The following is a 27,517-nucleotide window of genomic DNA, read 5'->3' as shown; positions in this document are numbered from 1 at the left end:
TTATTTTTGGTATATACTGGTAATACTGTGGGGAAATACATAGGTGGCAGAATTGCAAGTTGATTTAAACTTTTTAAAAGGCCATCTAGCAGAATTTATCAAAAGTCATAGTTATGATCCTACCATGTATTAGGATATACACCGAGTGTTAAAAAGACAAAGGATATCTGTTAACATATATATATATATATATATATATATATATATATATAAATATATGTGTGGGTGTGTGTGTACACATAAATATGCATTACATATAATCAGCACTTCTTTTACATTTGCAAAAAAATTGTATGCAATAAATGCCCAACAGTTCACGAATGACTAAAACTGTTATATCAATGTGATAGAATGTAATAATGCTTATTAAATATAACTATATTTAATATATGACAAACATACTTATTAAAACTTAAAACTGAACTAGGACTTTTGTAAAATAATATAAAAAAATTTGGATATGGATACATATATATGTGTGAATGTATAATATTTGAAACAAAGGAAGCAAAAGCAAAATATTTAAAAGCTACACACTGCCAATGACAAAAATAAAAATATGTACATAGATATGAAGAATCAAATGATTACATAGGGGGTAATAAAGTGTTATGAACAGGATGAGTTTATACATGAATAGTTATGAATTTCTAATATGTTTTGTTGTATCAATGCATTAAAATTTTTAAAAAATAATGCTAAATTACTTTCCAGTGTCTCCTGTTTTGTACCAAAATAGCCTGCTTCCAGTGTCTTAGTTTTTTTTTTTTCACATAAAGAACAGTCTGTGTTTTTTGTTGTCTTTGTTAGAGAAAAGACTGTGTGTGTGTGTGTGGGGGGGGTGTATCTGCCACCTATCTGTACCTGTTGTTAAGTTACTTTGCTCTGTTCTACACCATGATGTTGGGATTCCCCTCCCAGCAGTATTTACAGACACTCTCTAGATTCTACATATTCAATTTATGAATACCCCTCTTAAAAATGATTGGCCTTCATTGTGCCTAGAGATCAGATGGGATTTCCCCTCAGTCCAAGTTCTATAAAATTCCAGGCAAGGAGATCTGTTCTTTGAATTACTTCTCTCCCTTCATACTGGGGGGTAGGTGAGAGGGGAGGGAGAAATGAGAAAGGAAAGGGATCACTGTTTTTCTTCTTGTCTGATATTAGGCAAATGTGACCAAAGAGGCTACTCTGTGGAATGCATTTTTTCCCCATAAAAATGTTTTTTATAAGGGGTGGCTAGGTTTGGCCTTAAACACTTAACACAAAAAAACTAGCCATGTAACCTTGGGCAAGTTACTTAACCCCAATTGCCCTCCAAAAGGCAAAAAAAAAAAAAAGTTTTTTATAGCTACTAGTTAGGTTGCAGGCTTCCCAGAAAAACTCATTCTAACCCCTAATGTATCTGAAACCTTGAGAGGAAGAGGAAGAGGCACATTTCACAGGACAATACCAGTATGAGGGAGTCTATCACAGCATCGTAGCTTTAGAAAGAACCTTAGAGACTATCTTCTCCCATCTCCTCATTTTACAGATGAAGACTCTGAAACCCAGACAGGATCGAGTCTATGTTGTCTGACTCCAAATTCAGCGTTCATTTCACTGTATTATGCAACTTGAAGGGAAATACAAATATGGGTTAATTGACTTTGCTGGCTAGTTGGGAACTTAATTACCATTTATGTTTCTTTAGAGAAATACATTCCAAATTTCAAACTTGCAAACTATTTCTGGGAATAGTTTGTAGAAGTTGTGAACTGTCAATAATAGAAACTAGAATTGGTATGGTGGGTGAAAGATGAAGTGTCTGAGGAAACAAAGATTCAAGCTTCTGAGCATATAAATTTATTAAGTAAACATGCTAATCGCTCAACAAACTTGAAATAAGCCTTTTCAAATTTGGCACTGGACCCCAAATACTGGGGGAGGGGTGGGGAAGAGAGATTTTTATGCCTTAGAAACAATCAAATAAGACTAGTTACTTAAAAGAAAACAATTAACCAAGATACATTAGGTAATCTGATTTCTAATTGAAGGAAAGATTAGGGACTTTTCAAGTTGAGAGGGGAAAAGTAAACATGTAAAATTCCTTAAAATCAGAAAAAGAGGTGTCCCTCTCCTCCAAGTGTCTGTATTCAATCAGAGGAACATAGAAACAATAACTGATTGACCAGTATGAGGCCAGTTTTCAGATAAGACATAAGGATTTCTTGAAATGTATGATTGTGAGAAAACTCTTGCATCAGTCTTTGGGTCTGACTGGGATTCTGGTCAGCCTAACCTAGTTAAGAGTCTCTAAGTAATAGGTAGACTTGATTCAACGTTGCAGTCACACAGGGATAGGTTCAAACAATGCAATAAGATTTTCTTGCAGTTCCCACATTTGAATAAAGTTTACTCACAAGGCAGAAATTGGACTAGACCCCTAATTGAATAGAAGGGGAACTGAGCTAGATGCCAAATTGAGCCACAAGATGGAGTCTGTGTGGGTCATTCAATTCCCACTACCACTCACTGTTCTAATTCCCTCAATTACCTTACTGGAAAACCAGATTGGTTCTCTAAATGATTCCCCAACAACCCAACATTATTTCTATGTTTAGCATCCACAACTTTTATAGCCACTTCATATTTCACTGCCAATCCTGTGTGGGTACTAACCATACTGAAGCTTAAGTGAGTTAAGTTATTTTCCCACTAAGAAAACAACATTCTTTCTTTTGTCTTAGAAATGTTATCTGATTTTTGGTTGTGGTCAGGTATTTCCACAGGTGGACGTGTGAATCCTCGTGAAGGAATTGTGCTACATTCTACCAAACTTATTCAGGAATGGAGTTCTGTGGATCTGAGGACCCCTATCTCTGATACTCTGCATCTCCCTGTCTGGGTAGACAATGATGGCAATTGTGCTGCCTTGGCAGAAAGAAAATTTGGTCAAGGGAAAGGACTGGAGAACTTTGTGACACTCATCACAGGCACAGGTGAGAGAAGAGAGTAGGAGGTGAGTGCAGCAGTTTATTCAGGAAGTCTGACAGCAGAAGTGAGCTTGGTCCCTTGAGGAGTGTGGCTCAGTGAACACAGTCTCTCCTGTTTGTCATCTTAGGCTGATTCCCAAGCCTTCTTGATGCCAGTGTCTTCCCTCTGTCGATTCTCCATAATCCACCCCAAAGATAGCTTGTTTTCTTACATCATTAGTTCCGTGGAAGCAGGAGCTGCCTTTCTTTGCATCCCAACTCTTAGGGTGCTGCCTGGTACACACAGGGTGCCCAGACTGCTGTTCCCAGGTCCTCCTGTCACTGACTAATACTGAAGTATTAAGTGCTATTTATATCGTCATCATCAGCACCCTCCAACATAATCCTGGCTAATCCTTGCAGAGCACTTTGTGGTGTCGAACTTGTTTTCTGACTTACTTTCCATTTCTACAATACATTTCTTGGTGATACACTTTCTCCATTAAGTATATTCCAGAAAAATAAGAGTATAAAGTGAATATGTATCCAGTAGTATTTTCCCGTGAATGTTTTTCATCAAAAGAATAGAGAATTGCTACAGAAATTGTTTTGTCCTAAATGTTATAAAAATAGCACTTAATTCTAACATTCATTTCAAGGAATAGTCATTGGTCTATTCATTTGACTCCCCAGCACAATCCCCACAAGAAGTTAGATGGATACTCAATCCAGATGATTTTTGTATGTCCATTAAAACTATGCATATTAAAATATTATGCAGTTCATTCTGTTTATCAGGATTCCTAACTGATTTTGTCCTAAACCCCAGTTGTTATTAGAAAAAAATACAAACTCCTTTAACATTTAAAGTCTTTCACAATTGGATTCCAGATTGTCATTCCAGTGATTATACATGACTTCCTTTCCACCCAAACACCCCTGTCTGCTTTTCCCTATACCCAGTTTTCTACCTCGCCTTTACAGCTGTCCCTCTTGCTGTGTGTGCCCTTCCTCTTCATCTTGCCCCTCTTCAAGGCCCAGGTCACTTCCCCACAGAGGATTCTCTCTCTATTACTGTGTATTTTATTATATTATGTATTATACAGTTATTTCTTCCACATCCTGGGGGTTAGGGTGTGGCACCCCCATGATCTGGAAAATCTGCATAAAATATTTTGGGCCTCCCTTTGTGCCAGAGAAGTCTGAATTACTATGGTATTAAAAGATAAAATATGTTGATATTATATAATACTATACAAACATTTTATGAATTTCTAAACTTTTTCTGTGTCATCTGCTGGCCTTCCATAAAACTCCCTCAAAATCTCCATTTAACTTCTTATGCTGACTCTTGATATATTGAAAACCACAATGGGGAAAGTCACAATGTGGAAGAGATTACTGTGTATCCCATATTTACTTACCTGTGAACACGTTGTATTCTCTCAGAAGATAATAAGCTCCTTAAAGGCAGAGAGCTTTCTCACTTTGGTGTTTGTATCCCCGGTGCCTAGCAGAGAGCAGGTACTTAATAAATGTTTGTTTATTGAGTGATTACTTATAGTGCATCATCTGTCTAGCCATTCAGTTTAATAGAATAATGAAAATTTGGTCCATCTAAGAATAATAAAATGTCTTGACATACTACCTAACAAAATTCTGATTTATAAGTAATTTGGCAGCTTGTTAATTTTCTTTTTTTTTCTTTCTTTTTTTTTGGCCTTTTGGAGGGCAGTTGGGGTTAAGTAACTTGCCCAAGTTTATATGGCTAGTTTTTTTGTGTGGGTGTTAAGTTCTGAGGCTGGAACCAAACTCGGGTCCTCCCAACTCAGGGCCAGCTTGTTAATTTTCAATGGGCGTGATATCTGTATAGAAAATTAGAATGTGGGGTAGCTAGGTGGCGCAGTGAATAGAGCACTGGCCTTGGAGTCAGGAGGACCTGAGTTCAAATCCGACCTCAGACACTTAACACAAAAACTAGCTGTGTGACCTTGGGTAAGTCACTTAATCCCAATTGCCCTGCCTTCCCCCCTCCAAAAAGCAAAAAAAAAAAAAAAATTATAATGTTCATGTTTCCTCCAAAAGCACTTCTGATGTTAGTGGTTTGTAAGCATCTCTTACTACCATTAGTCAGTTTTATTCAGTCTCCTGTGGTTCCCACATACCTGAGGCTGCTTCACTTGCCCTGAAACAGTTTTCTGAGGTTCATGTTCCCAGCACAAGTTCTCATTTCCTTCCTTTGCTTCATTTCAATGAACCTTTTGTTTTCCCTAGTTCCTCCACTTCTAGTACAATAAATGCCTCTACTCACTCACTTCTTTTGCCTTTTCAGTTTGTTACTTGATTTGTCTTCATGCATGTTTTTTGCCTGTCTGCAAAATGAAGAGTTTGAATTAGCTATCTTCTGAGGTTCCTTCTGACTCTAGCACGGGGATCCTGTGCATGTGTTTATTTCAATGACAGTTTGACCTTAGCCTAATTTAGTAACCAAATTTCGAGTATTCCTTCAGAAGTCAATTCTTTTTGGACAGAGACTTATGCTCCAGCTAGCAGTCTTAACTCTTTGGGGGTTTAGGCAAAAACCAGGAAGGCTTCTGAATAGTCAGAGAAGTTGTTACAAAACCTCTGTGGTAAAGTTCACACACTTTAGTCACAGGAGGAAATGTCAGCCTTTTGCTTAGAGATTATTTACTTTAGCCACAATCCAAATTCAGTTTCTCTGCCCCATTGCAGAATAGAAGCAGGAAATTAGAGGGATGAAAAGGGATCTGCCAGCTAGTCTCCCATAGCTGATGGCCTCCTGTGAGGAAGGACACAGAGACCCAGAGACTGGAGAAGCATCAGCTCTAGAGAGCGCCACAGCTCCAGAGCCCCCGAAGTCCCTCCAGGATCTCTGGGACCGAGGATGACACTGATGTCTGAATGCTTTTGTCTCTCTCCGTAGGAATCGGTGGTGGCATCATTCATCAGCATGAGCTGATACATGGCAGTTCTTTTTGTGCTGCTGAGCTTGGACACCTCGTGGTGTCTTTGGATGGACCAGACTGTTCATGTGGGAATCACGGGTGCATTGAGGCCTACGCCTCTGGGATGGCCTTACAGAGAGAAGCCAAGAAACTGCATGACGGTATGGTGGCTTCTGCTGAATAGGAGCATAAAGGCTTTTGTGTACAAAGAGAAGTTGTTCAAATTATATAAGTCAAATAGGAAGATACAACATTGTTATTTTCTTTTCTTTAGCATTAATTTATATATAAGATTTACCACATTGGTCCTAATACAGCCCACCCTCAATATAGACCTTGCCCTAAAAATATGTTCTCTCTAGGGAAAAAAATAGGCATATAATGAAAAACATACTCCACATAAAAACACCAATTTGGGAGAAATCTTATTTTTTCTAAAAGTAAATGTTTCATATTTGTGGAGCGGAACCTAGTACTTCATATTTTCTGGCCACATCCGCCACAATCCCATAATTCCTGACGTCTTTGCCCCCAGAATTACAAAACAATAATAATTTCTAGCATTTATATAGTGCCTTCTGTATGCCAGGGACTATGCTAAGTCTTTACAAATATTATTTCATTTGATCCTCCCAACAATCCTGGGAGGTGAATGCTGTTATTATCCTTATTTTACAGTTGAGGAAACTGAGGTAAACAGAGGTTAAGTGACATGCCCAGAGTCACACAGCTAGGGAGTGTCTGAGGCCACATTTGAATTTAGGTCTTCCTGACTCCAGGCCCAGTGATCTATCCACTGTACCAACTAGTTGTGGGCTTTCTTCAAGGAGGCCAGTACAGATGGGTCACTCTCATTTGCCCCTTCTCCCACCTCTCTCACTCTACCACAGGATCATCCCATCCAGATTCAATATAAAAAACTACATTTTATCAAGAGCCCTGAAATGCTAAGGATTTATACTTTGTGAGAGAAATGTTTTGACAGCTCTCCCTTCCCTCTAATAGCCTTCACACCTGACAGTAGTGAAATAAATAATATTCATTCACCACGCCCTTCTCTCCCACCTTTTCTATGAGTCTACAGCATTTTGTCACCCTGGTTTGCAAATTCTTGCCACATGATTTCCACCACACTTGGCAAAATATTTTAACAGTGCAAATTTGTAGAAACTTCTTTCTCCCCTCATGCTGCCCCTGTCTCACCCTGCCCCAATCTTGGACTCTTTGGAGGTTAGGGCAACTTTCCCCCACACTAGGAGTGATGAAAAGCCCCCCTCCCCCATACTACTGAATTGGAGAGACAGAGTACGTGCCCTCCAGAACTTCTCTCTGCTTCCCTGGACTTCCGCAGCCAGCACACAAAGCTCATTTCACTTGTCTTTGTCTTGTTCCACTGGGGGAGCCGCTCACTTTGTTGTCAAGTTTGAAGCCCACTCTGTTCCATGATTTACTACTTCCACCTGTCCCTTTGATTTTTCTTTGAAAATGTTTCATTAAGACACCAGTTGTGAACATCAGTATAACCAACTAAACTTAACTAGTCACTACTTAAAAATCATTTCAGTACGTTAGATATCATTTTCATACATTTCCCCTGAATACTCATCTGCATTCTTGGTCCTTGCACGCTCCTCCACTCTTCCTTGGCTAAGGCTCTGTTATTCTTCTGCCTACTTTTCTGCTCTTTGACTTGAGACTTCCTAGTTGCCTGTGAACTTAGAAGCCCCTGGGTCATCTTTGTTAACTATTGTGAACTGGAGTATCACCCCAGAGAGGAAATGCCATGGGATCCCTTCCTGCTACTCACTTCAATGCCCATCTCAAGCCGCTGAGATGTGGGAGGGAAAGGTGACAGGTTTTACAGTGAGATTCCCCACCTCTAAGCAACTTTGGGCAGGGATATAGAGGAGCCATAAGTGGAAGGCATCTGTCTCCCTTATCTACAGTAACAGCAGCAGAGATGTAGGCTGACCTAGACGCCGCTGAGAATGAATGCAGATTGATAGAGAAGTTGTTTCTACTGCTTCAGATGATACTAGATATACCAGTGCTATCTAACCTGTGTCTTAAGAGCATAATTATGGATTGCATTCAGGCTTTATACAAGTCAGATCTGGGACAAAGTCCAACCTATATTTGTACTGATACAGTTTTTAGAATCATTTCCAAAGCTATACTTTAAAAAGCGAGTATGTGATAGCTAGTTATCTGGGCAATCCTTGATTTTCGCCACATTGTCTTCTCAGAAACCATATTTTAGTATTTTTAATCTTGTTTTATTGCTGTCTTTTATTTTTCTATCACCTTCATTTTTTAATATTCTCCTTCTGCCTCCCTCTATCCAACAAGCCATCCCTTGTAACAAATATTAGAAAAGAAAGAAAAAAAGCCAATTCAACAAAATCAATCAACACATAGATCAGTTGTTTTATTGTACACGTAATATTCCATGTCCATAGTACCACACCTTTTCAAAGAGAGTTGTATTTCCTCAATGTCTCTAAGGTCTAGCTTAGTCATTATAATTACAGAATGGGTTTTTTAATGTACATCATTGTAGTCATGGCATATGTTATCTTCCTGGCACTGCTAACTTTATTCGTCATCAATTCATCCAAGTCTTTCCCTGCTCAATTCTGTGTTTTTTAAATAGAGCTTCATAAAGCAGGACATATTTTCCCCATGGTAACAATAAGGAATGAGGCAGTATGGTATAGTGGACAGAAAGCCCACAAGATTCAGGTTCAAGTCAGGCTTCTAATCCATACTGCCTCTGTGACCCTGGGCAAGTCACTTAACCAACATCTCAGTGCCCTCTAGCAAATCTCTTAAATTATAAGTAGTAAAACAAATGATGATCTGCATAGTAGAGAGAATTTCTTTACCAGGAATTCCCTATGCCAATGAAATCAATGATAGAGGTATAGAAGAGCCAGACAATAAGCTGGGGAAAAATTTGAGGAAGAAGAGGAAAGGGGATGAGTTAGGAAGCTATTGTAGTAGACTAGGCAAGAGATCAGGGCCTAAACTAGTCAACAAATCGGTTTAATTGAACGAGCATTTATTGAGTATTTGCTAAGTGCTCAAGACACTAGGATTAAAACCCAGTAGCCTCTGTCCTTAAGGAACTTAAATTCTACTTGGTTGAGAGCAGGAGAGAGTTTTACCAGGATTGGGATGGTTGCAATAGGAATAGAATAGAGTAGGTCAAATGCAAGAGATATTGTGGAAGTAGAAATGACAGGATTTTTCCGTTTACTGTGTATGTGGGGTAAGGGAGAGGGAAAAGTGAAAGATGAATGTTACAAGTATAAGCCATATATATCCCTGAAACAGAAAGTTTCCATATGCAATAAAATATCCGTAGCAGCATATTTTTGTGTTAGCAAAGAATTAGAAATAAAGGTGCCCATCATTTGGAAGACAGCTAAATAAACTGAGGTATGTGAAATGTTGTAATAAATTCTGTGATGTGAATGATGAATATGAAAAATTCAGAAAAGCCTAGAAAGATTTATATGAATTGATGCAGATTACAGTAAGCAGATGCAAGGGGCAGCTAGGTGGCGCAGTGAATATAGCACCAGCCCTGGAGTCAGGAGGACCTGAGTTCAAATCCGGCCTCAGACACTTAACACAAAACTAGCCGTGTGACCTTGGGCAAGTCACTTAACCCCAACTGCCCTCCAAAAAGCAAAAAAAAAAAAAAGCAGATGCAACACAACAATATACACCATGTGATGGAGTATTATTGTGCTTGAAGAAATGATGAGGGGGATGTTTTCAGGAAAACATGGGAAGACATATATGAACTGATACAAAGTAAAGTGAGCAAAACCCGGAGAACATTGTACACAGTAACAGTAATATTGTAAGGGTGATCAATTGTGAAAGACTTAGCTACTCTGATCAAGACAGTTTTACCTGACTTCATATGTTTAATGGTTATCATATTACTTGCTTTATCAAAGGGTGGGCTAGTGAGAGAGAGAATTTGGAGCTCAAAATTTCAATAATGTTAAAAAATAAATAAAAATGTAAAAACCAATATATACTATGTAAACAGAAAGAATAATAAATTGAAACCAAATGATAAATAATTATAATGATCAAACTTAAGACTTAGAGAAAAGCTAAGAAAATGCATCTCCTCTCCCTTCAGGACAGAGGTAGGAAACTGTGGGTGTGTAATATTGCCTAAACTGACAGATGTAGTTGATGTATTGGTTGGTTTTACTGAACTGCTCCCCCCCCCTTTTTCATCTTTATTTGCCTTCTGATTATACGGGAGAGGAAAAGGATAGATCCAGAAATGAATGTGATACTTGAGAGGATGGTGGTGCCGTCAATAGAGGGAGAAAAAAGTTTAAGTGGGAAAATGACAAGTTCAGTCTTAAGCATTAATATGGATTTATTAATGCTATATATGTTTGATTCTCTCTCTCTCTTCCCTCCCTCCCTCTTTTTCATCTCTCCCAAAACAGAAGACCTTCTGTTAGTGGAAGGAATGTCAATGAAAAAAGAAGAAACTGTCGGTGCTCTTCATCTCATTCAGGCAGCAAAGCTTGGCAATGCAAAAGCTGCTAGTATTCTTAGAACAGGTAAGAGGTTATTCATCTTTTTGGGACAGATCTACAAAATAATGCCCCATAAATTAATATTTTTGGAATGAAATTCAAGTATTGTCTTTAAGAAATAGCCAATTTTGGTTCTTTGACCAACTTAGTTGGATTTCTCACATATTTTTTTACTGTTTCTTGACAGATTTATCTTTATTTCTCAAATTAACTTGTAATTTTACCTTTGCATGGTCCTTAGCTCTGCTATTTTTGTTTTCTTATAGCAGGGACAGCTTTGGGCCTTGGTGTTGTGAATATCCTTCACACAATGAATCCTTCACTTGTGATCCTTTCTGGAGTCCTAGCAAGTCATTACATTAACATTGTTAAAGACGTGATCCGACAACAAGCCTTGTTCTCAGTTCAAACCGTAGACGTTGTTGTTTCAGACTTGGTGGATCCTGCCTTGCTTGGTGCTGCAAGTATGGTGTTAGATTATACTACACGTCGAGTACAGTGATGGACTTAGAGATATGTAATTGAAGAAAGTTCTTAAGATGTACTAGTCTGTTGTTTGTCTTTTTAAAGTAAAATTTTAAATGCATAATTTTAGCTACAAGTACTTTTGACATATAAATGTGCACTTTTGTTTCTTTGTTTAGCCTTTTGTTTCTTGTCTACATTTACTGTCCATTTATTTATAGAGCTAGACCTCAGAATATTTAGAAACCAGTCACCTCTCTCTGTGCCAAAGAAAACAACATAATAGGTTTGGACTTATTTTTACATCATAGTCCATAATATGTCTTTTTAAGAAAAAGTTCCGTATCTTGATATTGTAGCACAGATGTAGATAACCCACTGCTTTTCAGGACTGCTATCCTCAAACCCTTTAGCAGAATACAGTCTTGCTTAAGTCTTAAGCAATTCTGAATCAACAAATTTTTTCTTTAAGATCTACGTGATCTGGGGGCGGCTAGGTGGTGCAGTGAGTGGTACTGGGTCTGGAGTCAGGAGGACTTGACTTCAAATCCAGCCTCAGACTGGACACACTTACCAGCCATGTGACCTTGGGCAAGTCACTTAACCCCAACTGCCTTCCAAAAAGCAAAACAAAACAAAAACAAACAAAAAATAGATCTACATGATCTGCCTTTTAATATTTTTTCATTTTGTTTTTCAACTACAGGCATTTATTTTCTCTCCTTTGCCTTCATGTAAAAGGAAAAAAGAAAAAACAAAATTCTTGTAAGAAATATGTGTAGTCAAGCAGAACAAATTTATTTTGAATAACTTTCCTTTTGCTAGTTTTTAAAACCATCAATTATTAATGGTTTATTTGTATTTTTAAATGAAATGAAGTTGTAAGGAACATGGCAAATGCTGATTTGTGGATTGTGAGAGTTATTTATGTGAAGAGCATGACCAGGAGAGGTGCTGCTTAGAGAGCCTGAGGATTCAGGCCTAATCTGTCCCAGTTTTTGGACTTCTTTACCTCTGTGTCAGGGTAGGGTTATGGCAAGTAAATGGAAATGCAGCCATTAGATTATATAATTTTGTGAGAACATGACCCTCAATGACTCATTTAAGCTGCAATTTTAGGAGTTGAAACTTGAAGTGTAACAAAGCAACAAAAGAAATCAGATCTGGCGGCTAGGTGGTGCAGTGAATAGAGCCCTGCCCAGGAGTCAGGAGGACCTGAGTTCAAATGCGGCCTCAGAAACTTAACACTTACTAGCCCTGTGACCTTAGGCAAATCACTTAACGCCAATTGCCCTGCCTTCTCCCCCTCAAAAAAAAAAAAAAAGGCAAAAAAAAAATCAGATCTAAATCCATCTGTGTGATTGTATTTACATTTCCACAGCACTTGGAAACCAGATTTAAATATGAGTAAGAATCAGTCTTATCCCATGGTTTTAGATTTGTGCATTGAAATTGGTTGAAATGGATAGATATCAATGAAAAATTCTGTTAAACAAACTCCTTTGTATAACTTCCCCCACGCACTAGATTGCTTCTATTGAGAAGCTGAATAGTCAGCTTGGGGGCTCCTCACTTTTGTAGCACTTGGAATATGATGGTATCTTTACTTCGATAACATCATTATCTCACATTAACATCAGAGATATATTTATACAAGAGGTAAATAATTTAGTGAACTAGATAATCCACACATCGGTGGCAAGGTTTTAAAATGCATCATGATTGTTGTGTGGTAGATCTACCTTCCTAATCATATTTTATTTGATCAGCGTTCCCTGAGTATTCACTGGCTGGGCAGTAAGGAGACAGGGCCACAAGCATTCCGAATGTCAAGTCGAAGTAATCGTGACTACAGATAATTGAGAATTAACTATCTCAGTTAACTGTGAAAGCTGCCTAAGAAACCATTTTGCTTTCTTAGCCCTATATATACTTACATACACAGAGAGTGTCTTTGAGAAACTTCAGTCAGGGATTTTAGATGACTATGTTAAATAAGAGCTGTGGCAACCATGTCTTCATTTCTTTTTGAATGGCCAAAAATAATCGTAATAATAGCCACTGGGACCCAGAGCTTGAGAATGCCTACTTATCAGGGGCCAGGACTGCATAGCAAGAGTTGTTTGCAACTTGGCTTGAAATGGCTTTTCATGCTCTCTCTTCCAAAGCCTAAGAAAATAAGCATATCAAATAGGTAATATTCCAGTACTGTCTGTCTTTTGAGGCAGAAAGATTAGTAACATTTTCTTTAAAAAAATTAAATAGGTCAATGTGTATATGTTACAACTAAATTTAATTAGCAGGTTCATGAATTTGGATTAGTTTAATCTCTGAGTTCTGTTGATAGAGCATTTATTACTAAGTGCCTGTGTGCAGAAAGCCTGGCGAAAGGCACAAGGAAGATAGAAAGTTCAGGTCAAACACAATTCTGTCTCATAGGGGAATAGAACAAACACATTCACAATAATAAATGTATTAGAGAATTACAAAACGAAGGGTGATGGGAATGCAGGCTGATGAACTTAAGTGAAATCGAAGCATTTGACTTAAGGCTATTGATGGTTTTTCATCAAAACAGAACATATGGATTGAAACAAATGATTGATTTGAAGGGCAGAAACCTACCTGTGATTCATGAATCCTGTCATGTTTTCCTCTTGTGGAAATTGGCCAGTTTTTAAGTATAACATATACATGAAAAGAGGGATTTGCATTTTATAAGTTCTCTTATTTTTTGTAAGTGAAAACTTTTGTCAAATTATGTTTATTTCAAGTTTAGGAAAACCTTAATGTGTCTAAACCTATCAATTCTAAGTTTTCTGTACTAAATGAAGATAATCTCTCACCTTTAAACTTCTTGCTTTTTTGTATTTAATATAACATATATTTAGGTGATCTTAGCAAAGTGGTACCTTGAGAAATCATTTAGGTCTCATTTTTTTGACATTCCATGGTGACTGTCCTGGGAATGAAGACCCAACAGTGACACCATTTGTGCAAAACATGAGCAATCTATAGCTGCTGCACACACTAAATGATTAGGTCTTTTTTAGTCAATCAAGCATTTATTAAATGCTTATTATGTGCCAAATATAATTGACAGATGAGAAACACTTAATTCAAAAGTGATTCTGAGTAGTGCTGACATGCATATATGTACATTAATTCTAATCATTTTAATTTATTCTTAAATCATTATTTAAAAATATCTGTACAATGCATTTAATTTATTTTAAAATGACCGGTTTTGTTTTAATGGGCTGACCAAAATTCTAAATAAATGATGTTCTTTATGTGTAGTTCTTGCCTCATTCCTGTTTCCTTGTTCATTTTTTTTCCCTCAAGCAAAAAGTCTTCCAACCCAGTATAATAGTGATTCATATTTTACATGTGTCATATAGTACTCTTTGAATGTTATTTCTCTAAATTATTTTTTGAAGTATTTCTTGATATATTGTTTTTTTTAAAGTGTCAAAGCGAAGGCATCATTTTTGTTCTGATATTTTGTCTAAGATCAATTTTAAAAATCCTAACACCATAAAGTAGGCCAGAAATATTTATTTTGAAACTACATCATTTTATTATTCAGTATTATTGAATTACTATTATTATTCAATACTACTATTATAATAGTATTCAATACTGTGAAACTGAAGGGGCTCATGTATTATGTCAATTTGCTTGCCTTTGCTGGGTTTTTTTTGATTATTCAACATACATACCACTCACTTAATTAGTCCAGCACTTATTATTGTGTAGAGCACTTTGCTTAGTCCTGGGGAAGATAGTAAATGCAGATAATAAAGTCCCTGTCTCCTAGACTTTGTCATCTAGGTGGGGACCAGAAGGCCAACACAATCAGAACTCTTTTTCTCTCTAATTGAAGAGGCTGTTTCAGAAAATGGTAGGTTTTCTCCCTCCCTGTAGGACTAAAAGGGGAAAAGGAAGGGATTCAAGCATTTATATGATACTTCTATGATACTGTAACATCAGGAACCACGCTAAGGCTTTTACAAATGTAGTCTTGTGATCCTCACAGCCATTTTGTGGTGTAGATGCTGTTATCATGCCCATTTAACTGAGGCAAATAGAGGTTGTGACTTGTCTAGAATTTTTGAGCTGAAAAGTTTTAAGTTTATTGGCCATTTGGTCCAATCCATACCTGAAATGAATCAGCAAAGATCCAGTCTCTACAGCTTATGGCACAGTGAACTGAGAGCAGGCCTCAGGCATCTGCTACTTGTGTGACTCTAGACAAAAAAGTCTATGACAAATCTTTCGAAAAGGTCACAAAGAAACAAATGAAAAATGACTGAAAAATAACAATCAACAACTTGATTAGGACCTGAAGTGAGGAGGCTGAGTGATGAAAAGATGAAGAAAAAAGATGGAGGTAAAATTGACAGGATTTGGCAAATGATTAGATATGTAGGGTAAGGAAGAGTGAGGAGTAATCCCAGGGCTGTAAATCTGGGTGAGCAGAACAGACATAGGGAGAGCTCAGAAAAGGGTCGGATTTGGAAGGAAAGACAAGTTCTTTTTTTGAATAAGTTGCACTGGGGAGATCTGTAGGACATCCAGCTCAGAATTCCCAGTATGCAGTTGGTGATCTGGTACAGGAGCTCAAGAGAGAGAGACTGGGACTGGAAACAAGTCTAGGTGTCCTCCACATGATGGTGTCCCCAACAGAACAGGGCCCAGGAGAGAGCCTCAGGGCATACCTGCAGGGGACAGGAGATGAATGGGCCGGTCCAGAGGATGAGGAGAGGTCTGAGGCTATCACAAAAACCCAGAAAGGAGAGGCTGGTGTTCCCAACAAGGATCATGAGGAGGAAGAGGCCTTGCTAATGTGTTTGTATCTATAATAATAGCTTACATCCGTCTGATCATTCCATTTCCCTCCTCAAAAAATAATTTTTTTCTTACTCCTCCTGCTTTTCTGATGCTATTTGACCTCTGCCGTTCACTGCTTATTTCTTCTTGCAGTGTCAAAATGGTTTTACTGAATTAGCCCCGAGAAGAGATGAAAAAAACATCTCCTTCCCTCCACTTTTTTAAAGTGGGGGAATATGGGTGTAGAACACAGCACACACTGCTTAATCTGGGTGATGTGGCAGTTAGCTTTGTGGACCTACTTTCCCTCCATTTTAAAAAAAAATCTTTGTCATAAGTTAGGGCTTTCTGGTTGGGAATGAATATATTCATATACAAAGATGTTATGAAAACAGATAAGGTGAGTATATGAAACATCACCGAGGGGCCCAGATCTCCCATACAGACACAAATAAAGATCTAAAAAGAGCACCAGATGGAAAAACAATCAAGATTGCCAAAGAGAAAACAGAAGGAAGGTCTTCCGTGACCTTAAGGTCTCTAAGGAGGGTATTGCATTCAGTGCAAGCACAAGTTCCCAGTAATCATGGCCTGAAGCAAGACTATCTTAACCTTAGCCTGTGGGTCAAAGTGTAATGCCATGCACAGAAGCTTTCCAGAAGAACTGCTACTGTGAACAGCTTTTTTAAGGTTCTGATTACTCAATATAGTGATCACTCTATTTATTCCATAACAAAAGCAAAACATCCATGGAAAATCAAGGTACATTATAATTCAAAATACAGCATTCACCATATTACAATTTGTCACAGAAAATCACAATATAATATTCACAACATAATCTCAAAGTAAAATAGTCACTCAAGTTAACTCAATCAGTCACTTATCAGTAGTATCAAAGTACACAGTCAAAGTCTTCCACTCTTGGGGCAAAGTCTTTAATTAACTCAATCAGTCACTAATCAGTAACAATAGTCAAAGTACTCAAAGTACAGTCACTTATTCAGCAATCAATTACTAAGTATCATACACAAAACCCTCCACCCCTTAGGTCACTAATAAACTATAATTCCATAATTACTCAGTACCCAAGGAAAGGTCTTTTCATCTTGACTTGGGGCCTGTTCTCACATTCCCTAGATTCCCTGGATCCCCTTCCACGGTCCCAGATTCTACCAGGATTCACCAGACTGTCACCTGGGTTCAATGGCAGACAGCTCTCTGTTCCTTGACCAGCTCTCTGGGGAGGTCCTGCTCCACACTGAAGTTCACAGGGTCTGGTCCATGTCAGCTCCTTCACCATTTCTGCTCCAAGGAATTAAAGGCTCAACCAAGCAGCAAACAAAGTCTCAGCATCCCAGTCATGCTTCAGTCACCTGGGCTCCTGGGCTCCTGGGCTCCTGTTCAGAAGAAGCTCCACCACCACAAGTTTTCAGGACTCAGTTCTCCATTCTTCTGTAGCTTTTCTGCCACCAGATCTCAGTCTCAAGGAAATTCTGACTGTGCCTCTCTGGGGCTTTTCTTATACACACAGTATTACTTACTTCACTTCCTTCAACCAACTTCCTGTTACATCAGTAACAAGGGGACAGGAGTTCATAGCTTCTGTTCCCCCAATCAGAGGCTTGATCAGTTACTAAATGTTAAGTACCTGCTACTTTTGCCAACACAAAAGGGATCTTCAAATGCAAAATTACATGACCATTACAAAGTCATCCCCCATGGGTCACTGCACAGAGAAAGGGGCAGTTTATGCCTCTGAGCAATGGCAGCCACAGCAAGAGACAGGGCTAACTCAATGACAGGACAGAGGCCAAGGCCTGAGACCAGTGCAGCCTCTCACAGCTAATTAAGGCTTATCAGGGAACTAGGAGAGGACAAAAGCAACTCCCAGCTGGGGACTGTGCAAGGAGTTAAAGACTGTACACAAAAAGATGAGGAAGAAACAAGGAATGTGGCAGAAGGTGAAGCCTCAGCTCAGTCTTCCAGAATAGCGGAGGCTGACTTGGTCAGAGCCCAGAGTGGGCAGGACCAAGTAGAGCCTACCCTTTCCATCCAGGAAGGCAACAGTGCAGAACAAGGTCCTGCCACAAAGCCCCTGTCCAGAAACGGACTAGAGAGTAAAGAGAAGGAAACACAACAAAGAAATGTTATGGATTAAGAAAAGCCTGATGGGCAAACCCAGAAAAAGGGAGTAACCCCTCAACAAATACATGTTAATAATAATCATAGAAAATAATGGTTTGGCCACAAGGACGTAAGAATGGCTGGAAGACATAAAGCAAAAGATTTTCTAAAATAAAAATAAAATGAAAAGAAGGGCTCTGGAGAAAAAAAAAATTGGGAGAAAAAGAGCTTAGTTTGAGGGAAGTTGGGTGGTACAGTGGATGGAGGGCTGGGCCTGGAGTCAAGAAGACTTGAGTTCAAATCCAGTCTCAGACACTTACTAACTGTATGACCCTGAGCAAGTCACTTATCTGCTCTTAGTTTGTTTCCTCAACTGTAGGTTGGTGATAATAGTACCTACCTGGCAGAGATGTTGTGAGGACCAAATGAGATAATATTTGTAAAGTGTTTGCTTAGCACAGGGCCTGGTACATTGTAGACACCACTGAAATGGTAATAATAAAAATAGTAATAATTGTCATTATTATTACTTAGAACAAAGAGTGGAAATGCTTACCCAAGTAGTAGACTCCCTAAAAACAGAATGGAAGAGATAGAATTCAATGATTCCATGAGATAACAAGAAATATAACAAAGTCAAAAGACAGAAAAATTAGAACATGGAAAGTATCAGCATCAAAAACAAATAGAAAACCTGGATAATAGATCAAGGAGACAATATTTAAGAAGAAAATCATGACCAAAAAAAAAATCTTAAATACCATATTTTAAGAATTCATAAAAGCAAACTGCCCAAGTAGAAAGGAATCCACACTCCATCTTTTAAAACCCCAAACCGAAAACATCCAGGAATATCAAAGCCCAAATCTGAAGCTTCTTAGTTAAAAAAACAAATATAGACCAAAAAAAGAAAACCCTTCAGAATTCTGGAAAGCAAGTTCAAGTACCAGAGTTAGAATCACATAAAAGCAACCCTCATAAAAGAGAGAAAATCTTAGAATACAAAATTCCAAAATCTAAAAGATAGAGGCTTGCAATTAAAGAACTTTCCCTGAAAAGCTAAATATAAAATTCTACAGCGGAAAAAATGAGCCTTTAATAAAAGGGAGGAATTTCAAGCATTCCTGATGAGAAGACCAGGTCTGGGGAGAATCTATCATCAACAAACACAAGAGAACTTAAAAAGTTAAATCTATTTGAGCAACTGGAATAAATAAGTACAAAATGCTTACATTAAGGGGGAGGAAGAGAGAGGCAAGTGTCCCTTCAGAATCTCATGGTTTTCAAGAGTCAAAGAAGTTAAGAAAGACAAGCACAGGTTTGCATGTGGTTTAAGATACATGGAAGTGTTGGGGCAGAGGATATTTTAAGATACTTTACTCTTACCTGAACCAGAAAAAGGAAGGTGGGTCAATGCTCCCTCCCCCAATACATCTGGTACAGACATACGCTAAACTCAACAGGGAAACAAGAAGAAGAGTAGAAGGAGGGGCAGCTAGGTGGCGCAGTGAGTAAAGCGCTGGCCCTGGAGTCAGGAGGACCCGAGTTCAGTTCCCGCCTCAGACACTTACACACACACACACACACACACACACACACACACACAAAACTAGCCATGTGACCTTGGGCAAGTTACTTAACCCCAATTTCCCTACAAAAGGCAAAAAAATAAAAAGAGTAGAAGTAAAATATTTCACCTTTGGAGGGTAAATCAGAAAATAGAGTATTAATAGGAAGAGAAAGAAAAGGTAACAACCAGTGACTGATCACTAAGTTAAATGAGGACAGAGGAGAGTTGTGGTTTTTTTGTCCTTCGTTTTCAAAGAGGATCCTGGCATCAGGGAAATGATGACATGACTGGCAGTTGACTTGGATTTGAGTGAGGTAGGGCTGGGCAAGGTCACCAGTCTCACTCCCTCCTCCAGAGCCATCTGGGTCCAGTGACCACATATTCATCAGGATGATTGTAGGATGGCCCAGGGTTCAATGGGAGACTCCGGCCCTTTTAGGCTAAGGCCTTTTCAAGTGCTCACTTAGAGCGAGGTAATGCCCATTGGAGAGAGAAGAAACAGAAGACTAGAAGCCGATTACTTCAGTTATTGATTAGCAGCACTGATCATGTTCCTTTTCCTTCAACTCCTTTGTAAAGATGGAGGTATGAGGTAAAGACAGAAAAAAGTATGAGGATGTGATGGAAGGAAACAATAAATAAATAAAAACTGCAGTAAAGCAACAGGATGTAAGATAAACCCACAAAAAGCCCTTCTCTGCATATTCTTTTTTTTTTTTGATGTTCAATAAGTTTATTGTCTTAATCTGAAAATCTTCATAGAAAATTACAGATTTTGATATTTTAACTATCAGCTGCCCGCTCCTTAGCTCTGAGGAAACTCGCCTTCTGAGCAACCCGATCTTTCTTCTGGGCAAGGGACATTTTGGGGCGGTTCCATCTTTTCTTTTTCACTTCTCTCTTGGGTTTCTTTTCATACACTGGATTTTCCCGTATACCAGCATGAGCCTTCTTGTACATTTCCTCCATCATGTCAGGAGTTATGTTGTTCTTTATGTACTGTGAGAATTGCATCTTCATCTTCTTCCATGAGATAACATATAATCTGCAACATTTTGGCCCATGATGTGTTTATGATGTACTTCAGCATTGAATTCCTTTGTTTTCCGAATCATACCCAGGGAAGCATTTGGTACTGTGAGGAATAGACCATCCACAGCTCCCTTAAGGGCCCCAAAGACTTTGTTTCCTGTGGTAGTTCTGGCAAGACCTGCATCCAGGTAGCATGTAAAAGCACCGGGCTGACCATCGATGCTTTCCACATTGTACTCATCTCCAGTCACTTCCACCTGACCTTCATAGATCTTGTCCATGCCAAATCTGTTAAGAAGCCTGCGGGCCAGCAGCAGGCCTGTGCAGTAAGTGGCAGCATAATTTGTCAGGCCAACCTTCATACCATACTTTGGTAATTCATGGGTGTAAGCTGCACAGACAATCATATCCCCTTCTATATGGGCATAAGCAATCTGGCAGATGATGTCTCTGTTGGTGACCCGGACGATCATGCAGTATTTCGGGGTGTTATACTTGTTCTTATCCTGGATCACTAGGCGTTTCCGTGCATAATAATCCGTTTTCCCCTCTGGCCTTCTCTGGAACTTCACTTGGTACCCCTTGAAGTAGGCCTTATTCTTTACAACTTTAACAAACCCCATCCTGCTGAACAAGAACCGCGCCCTTGGCACAGACCTGCAGGCCTCCCAGCACTAGGGGAAAAAAGGCTTCTCTGCATATTCTTAACAAAACCCAATAGGAAGAGACAGAAAAAGAAATTTCGTTTAAAAGATTTATTGTTGTTCAGTTGTTTTAATTGTGTCCAGGTCTTTGTGGCCCCATTTGGGGTTTTCTTGGCATAGATCCTGCAGGGGTTTGCCATTTCCTTCTCCAGCTCATTTTACACATGAGGAAACTGAGGCCAATGGGGTTAAGTGACTTACCCAGGGTCACACAGCTAGCAAGGGTCTCAGGCTGCATTTGAACTCAGGAAGACTCTTTTTCCTGCCTCCCGGCCCTGTGCTCTAGTATTGTGCCACCTGGCCCAAAATACCTATAGAACGTTGTAGCAGCAAGCACCCCAAGCGTCCTCAGGGTTTGCCGCCACCACAGGTTCTTGGATCTGCTTTGTTAAAGGAAAGCAACTCAAAATGGGTTAACAAGCTTACTTTAATCAGTCAGACATATATCGTTTACCTTGTTCAGGGGAAAAAAGTCAGCACCCCGAACTTCAAAGCATACAGGAAGAATTATCAAGACAGAAACAGATCAAGTAGACAGATTTCCAAACTGTCCAACCATTACATCCATACCAAATCAACATCTGGGTTTTTCAAAGCCGAGGGGGGCCCTGGACAATGGCTTCCCAGAATACAGATCAAATCACAGAACACTTCTCAAAGTGAGCCCCCAAAACAAAGCTACACATCAGGGCTTATATAGCCTTCTCCTGGCTCAGAAAATGTAACAACCTTATTGACCCACTGGCCAATCAAAAAGTATCTACTGAAAAACAAGCCTCCCACCCTAGGCTTCAGGTGCACTTTAGCCTAGGGGCAGGGAAGATCTTCCAAATTTGCATTCCCATTACAAACGTATAAACTACCAAGACATGCAATAAGTGTATGAACATGACCACAAAACACTTTTTACAAAAACAGATTAATTAATTGGAGAGACATGGGTTTCTTATGGCTTGGCCATGGCAATATAATAAAAATGACCAATACTACTTAAATGAACAGATTTGGTGCCACATCTACCAAACTAACAAAAGGGTACTTTATTTGCACAGTGTCAGCACAATGCTTGGCACACAGTAGGTGCTGAATAAATGTTTGTTCTCTTCCCCTCCCTTAGATTTTTGGGCAGCTAAGTGGTACAGCATATAAAGTACTAAAACTGGAATCAGATAATCTGAATTTAAATCCTGCTTCATACACTTCCTAGTTGTGTGGCCTTGTACAAATCACTTAGTTGTTGTCTCACTCAGTTTCCTCCATTGTAAAACGGTGATAATAATAGCACCTAGCTCATAGGGTGGTTGTGAGGATCAAATAAGAGATTTATAAAGTGCTTAACACAAGGCCTCACACACAGTAGGCCCTTATTTCCTTCCTTTCCCCCTAGACAGAATAATAACAATCCAGAGGGGAAAAAAAGTCAAGATCTCAAGAGAAATTGTGTAAAAAAAGAGGGCAAAAGAATGACCCTAACAGTAGCAGATCTTAAACCATACTACAAAGTAGTAATTGTTCAAACTATCTGCTACTGGCTGAAAAACATAAAAGTTGCTAGGCAGAAAACCTCAGGTAAGTACAGAGGTTCCATTAGTGGTTGAACAGTATCATATAGTTAAAAAAAATGATGGACTCCAACTACTGGGGTAAAGATTCAACAAAAACTACTAGGGAAACTGAAAAAAAAGTCTGGAGGAATTAAGAGTTAGACTAACATCTCATACCATATACCACAATAAGCTCCAAATGGATTCAATGCATGCATGCGCACACCACACACACACACACACACACACACACACATTCACAGATCCATATAATTTTTAAAAATTAAAAGTTTAGGATGGAGATACCTTTCAAAACTATGGACAGAAAAAGAGTACAGACCAAACAAGGGATTGGAGGAGATAAAAAGATCAACTTTGATTATGTAAGTTTGAAAAGGTTTTTTATACAAAGTCATTAGAATTTAGAATATTAGAATAAGGGGAACATTTTTTTACTTTAGCTGAAGCATGTATATTTTACTCCAGCCTTTTACCTTTACCCTGTGTGTATCCCGCCCCCTCCCCCCGTTTAAATGTTTCTTGTGTTAACAGCATATTGTAGGATTATTGTTTTTAATCCATTCTATTATCCTGTTTTATGGGAGAGTTCATCCCATTCAAATTCACAGTTATAATTACTATCTGTATCTTTCCCTCCATCTTATTCCCTCCCCTGTTTATTCTTTTATTTTTTCCCCTTCTCCTTTCCCCTCTGCAAAGTGAGCAGAACCAAGACCATAACCAGAGAGGAGACATTTGGAAACCTCAAGACCCAAATGGAGTTTTCCTTTTGACTGCTCCTCCCTCAGCATTCCCTCCTTATCAGCCCCCCTCCCTTTTTTAACCCTTCCCCCTTCCTACTGCCTGTAGGATACAATAGATTTTTATACTTAATATAGTATGTTATTTCTTCCTCGAACCAAAATTGACAAGAATAGGTCTCATGCAATGCTCCTCTCCCTCCCCTCTTTCCCTCTATTATGATGTTTTATGTCTCTTCTCACGTGTCCTGTACTTAACTGATTATGCTATTCCCTCCTTACATCAGAACTAATGAGGGAGAAGCTCATATAATATTCATCTCCCTCCCTTCTTTTCCTCTACTAGAATGTTTTTATGCCTCTTTGTGTGGCATAATTTGCCGTTTCCTGCTTCATTCTTTCCTCTTCTTCCACTGCAGTCCCTTTGCAGTCCTTAATAAGGTTTTTGATAATCATTTTGTGTAATTTAAACCTACATTCTCTATTTATCTATATTCCTTTTTAGATGTTGCCATAAGTATAGAATTCTCAATATTAACAGGTATCAGCTTCCCACTTAGGGATGTAAACTGTTTGCTCTTATTAAATAACAAGTTATGTGTGTGTGTGTGTGTGTGTGTGTGTGTGTGTGTGTGTGTGTGTTTCCCTATTTACCTTTCTATGTCTCTCTTGAGTCTTGTAATTGGAGGTTGAATTTTCCATTGAGCTCTAGCTTTTTTATCAGGAAGGTCTGGAAGTCCATTATATCATTGAATGACCATCTTCTTGCCTGGAAGATTATGCTCAGTTTTGCTGGATAGGTGATCCTTGGTTGTAACCTGAGCTCTTTTGCCTTGTGAAAAATCATATTCCAGTTGCTCCAATCTTTCAGTGCTGCCAGATCCTGTGTGATCCTCACTGTGGTTCCACGATATTTGAATTGTTTCTTTCTAGCTGCTTGTAGTATTTTCTACTTTACCTGATAGTTCTGGAATTTGGACATTTCATGGACTTTTCAATTTAGGATCTCTTTCAGGAGGTGTCTGGTGAATTCTCTCGATTTCTATTTTACCCTCTGGTTCTAGGATCTAAGGGCAGTTTTCCTCGATGAGCCCTTGGAAGATATTGTCCAGGCTTATTTTTTCATCATGATTTTCTGGGAGGCCTATGATTCTCAGATTCTCTCTCCTGGATCTGTTTTCCAGGTCAGTTATTTTTCTATCGAGATATTTTACATTTTTTTCTAATTTTTCATTCTTGATGTTTTGTTTGACTGATTCTTGGTGCCTCATAGAGTCATTAGCTTCAATTTGGCTGATTCTAATTTTTAGCAAATTATTTTCCTCATTTAGTTTTTGAAGCTCCTTTACCTTATGTTCAGATTTCGTTTTAAGTTCACACATTTTTCTTTTTAAGGAGCTTTCTTCATTGTAATGCTTTTCTATTTTTGCAATTTTGGTTTTAAAAGAATCATTCATTTTACCTTCTACCTCTCTAATTTGGTTTTCAAAGTTCTTTTTGAGCTCATCTAAGAAAGCTTTATGTGCTTGAGACCAGTTCATATTCCCTGTTGAGGCTTCAGCTGTGGGTGTGGAGTCAATACTGTCTCCTTCTGAATTTCACTGTAATAGGATTCTAGAGTCTTTGTCTTTGCAGTCTGTTTTTTTTTCCCATTTTGAGGCGGGGCCTTAGCCACGCCCTTCCTCTATGGTTCCCAAGCCTTCACTGTTTAAAATTTTGCTCTAGGACAATAATTACTGTGTTTTCAGGGTCAGAGGGGGGGAATTGGAGCAGCCAGGGTTCGCTCTGCCATCCTGGTCCCTGGAAGTTCAGATAGTCTTTTTAAATTTCTAGGCTGTGGGTTGGTAGTCACAGGAGTGGCTGCTGCCACTGCCGTGGGACCTGCATTTGTCTCTTACCCAGGTCTGTCAGATCTCAGCCCTACAGTGATAGGCCTGGGAATGGCCCTTGAGGTTGGTGGATCAACTTGCTGCCATGTTGATCAGGCCTCATCCGGGCCTCCACATGGCAATTGTTACAAATATGTAAGAAAAGGGGCAGCTAGGTGGCACAGTTAGTAAAGCGCCGGCCCCGGAGTCAGGAGGACCCGAGTTCAGTTCCGGCCTCAGACACTTAACACACACACACAAAAACAACTAGCCAAGTAACCTTGGGCAAGTTACTTAACCCCAATTGCCCTCCAAAAAGGCTAAATTAATTAATTAATTAAAATTAAAATAAATATGCAAGAATAAGAGCCATTTTCCAATAGATAAATCATCAAAGCACATGAACAAGGAGTTCTGAAAAGAAAAAAAAATACCAAGCTGTCAACAACCAATGTAAAAAATGTTCCAAATCACTGAATAGTACTGCAAATCAAAAGAACTCTGAGGTTCTATGTCACAGAGACAGACACATATCACAACTGGCACAAAAATACATTAAATTCCACAGAGAAACAAGCAGGGACAAGGAAAGAAGAGAGAGAAGTTTAAGAGGAAGGGTAGAGTTGTGGAAGAAATATCGCAGCTTTGTAAGATGATTACAACAGAAAGTAAGAATTGCTAGAGCAGCTGTGGAAAACAGCCTATGGCACCAACATTGGACCTGCAAGTTGATCCAATCATTGTGGAAACCAATTTGGAATCATATCCCCAAAGTCACTTGTCACCCACTGAAATCACTTCCAGGGCTGGTGCTCTATTCACTGCGCCACCTACCCGCCCCAGATATTTATATTATTTATCATTATAAAATGCTGTGCAAGTGCGGTAGAGAAGTTTTGAACCATAACTGCAATAACTCCTATCTAATACCTGGGAACAACAGATTGTTATGACTATGGAACCTGGGAAACTGAACTCTAAGAAATAATAACAAGAATTCACTTCACACACTAAAATCCATCTTACCATAAAATTCACCTTACTTACTGACACTGATTAGCTGTGTGACCCTGAGCAAGTCACTTAATCCTATTTGCTTCAGTTTCCTCATCTGTAAAATGAGAATAACAGAGTGACCACTCCAGTGTCTTTGCCAAGAAAATCCCAAATGGAGTCATGAAGAGTCAGACACAACTGAAATGGTTCAACGAGAGTGCCAGACGACTCCTGAAGAAAAGACTACCTCTGCAATAACTCTTGACTAGAGTGGAAGGAAGGTCCAACAGAATCGAAATAAAAAAGGAGTGAAATCAGAGCTCTTACTAAAATACTTGGAAGAAGAGTCTGAACACACTGAAAAAGGAAATTAAGGAGATGGAATTCAAAAATTCAATAATAACTAGCATTTATATAGCTCTTTAAGGCTTACAAAGTTTACAAATATGACATCATTTTATCCTTTAAGTAACCCTATTAAGTAGGCAGCATTGTTAATCCCCGCTTTGTGCATAAGGAAACCGAGGCAAAGTTTAAGTGACTTGTTCAGCGTCCCAAAAGCTAATAAAAGACTGAGGTTGGATTTGAACACAGATCCTCCTGACTCCAGATTTAGTTCTCTAACTACTGTGCCATCTAACAAAAGACAAATCAGTGGCAAAAGATGGTAAAAGTGGAAGAACATAGGTCTAGAGCAGGTCTGCATAACCTCCAGCTTACAGCCTGTGAGTCTTTTGCAGCATGCCAAGGGATTTCAGGTGGCCCGCAAAGATGTCCTCTACATTCTTCATGGGCTGCCCCAAATTCTTTGGTGGGCTGCAAGTTGTGTAGGCCTGGTCTAGAGCAAAAGTAATTGATCTGGCCTTCCCCACTAAACCTGCATTTATTAGTTAATAATGATCAACATAATACAATAAAAATAAACTCCATTTACAACAAAACCCAATTCCCTTATCTGAGAATTAACCTACCTCCAACCCTGTATAAGGGTTATAAATCTATAACCTGTATATTTATATATAAACTATAATGACCTAAATATAAAAGGAGTGAAACAACAGAACGATCGAGGTTCATGGATGGGTCTAATTAATAAAGATGACAACTCCTCAAATTAACT

The 27,517-nt window shown here is 38.8% G+C and overlaps 1 protein-coding gene and 1 pseudogene across 2 annotated transcripts in view; one reads left to right on the top strand and one right to left on the bottom strand.

Moving 5' to 3' along the window:
- GNE (glucosamine (UDP-N-acetyl)-2-epimerase/N-acetylmannosamine kinase) overlaps positions 1–14,261 on the top strand; it is a 115,716-nt gene extending 101,455 nt beyond the window's left edge. For both annotated transcript variants that reach the window (XM_069085234.1, XM_069085235.1), the window contains 4 exons: positions 2,760–2,981; positions 5,899–6,081; positions 10,405–10,521; positions 10,764–14,261. In XM_069085234.1, the coding sequence (XP_068941335.1) occupies positions 2,760–2,981; positions 5,899–6,081; positions 10,405–10,521; positions 10,764–10,999 (758 nt within the window). In that variant the 3' untranslated portion in view covers positions 11,000–14,261. The remainder of the gene's footprint in view (positions 1–2,759; positions 2,982–5,898; positions 6,082–10,404; positions 10,522–10,763) is intronic.
- Positions 14,262–20,191: 5,930 nt separating this feature from the next.
- LOC138159162 (large ribosomal subunit protein uL18-like) lies at positions 20,192–21,217 on the bottom strand (annotated as a pseudogene).
- Between the last annotated feature and the right edge of the window lie 6,300 nt (positions 21,218–27,517).

This window comes from Petaurus breviceps, unplaced genomic scaffold (genome assembly GCF_028583685.1).
Source record: "Petaurus breviceps papuanus isolate PSGF00001 unplaced genomic scaffold, PetGlider_PUasm1.0 175, whole genome shotgun sequence".
Lineage (NCBI taxonomy): Eukaryota > Metazoa > Chordata > Mammalia > Diprotodontia > Petauridae > Petaurus > Petaurus breviceps.
This window is presented reverse-complemented; position numbering and strand designations above follow the sequence as displayed.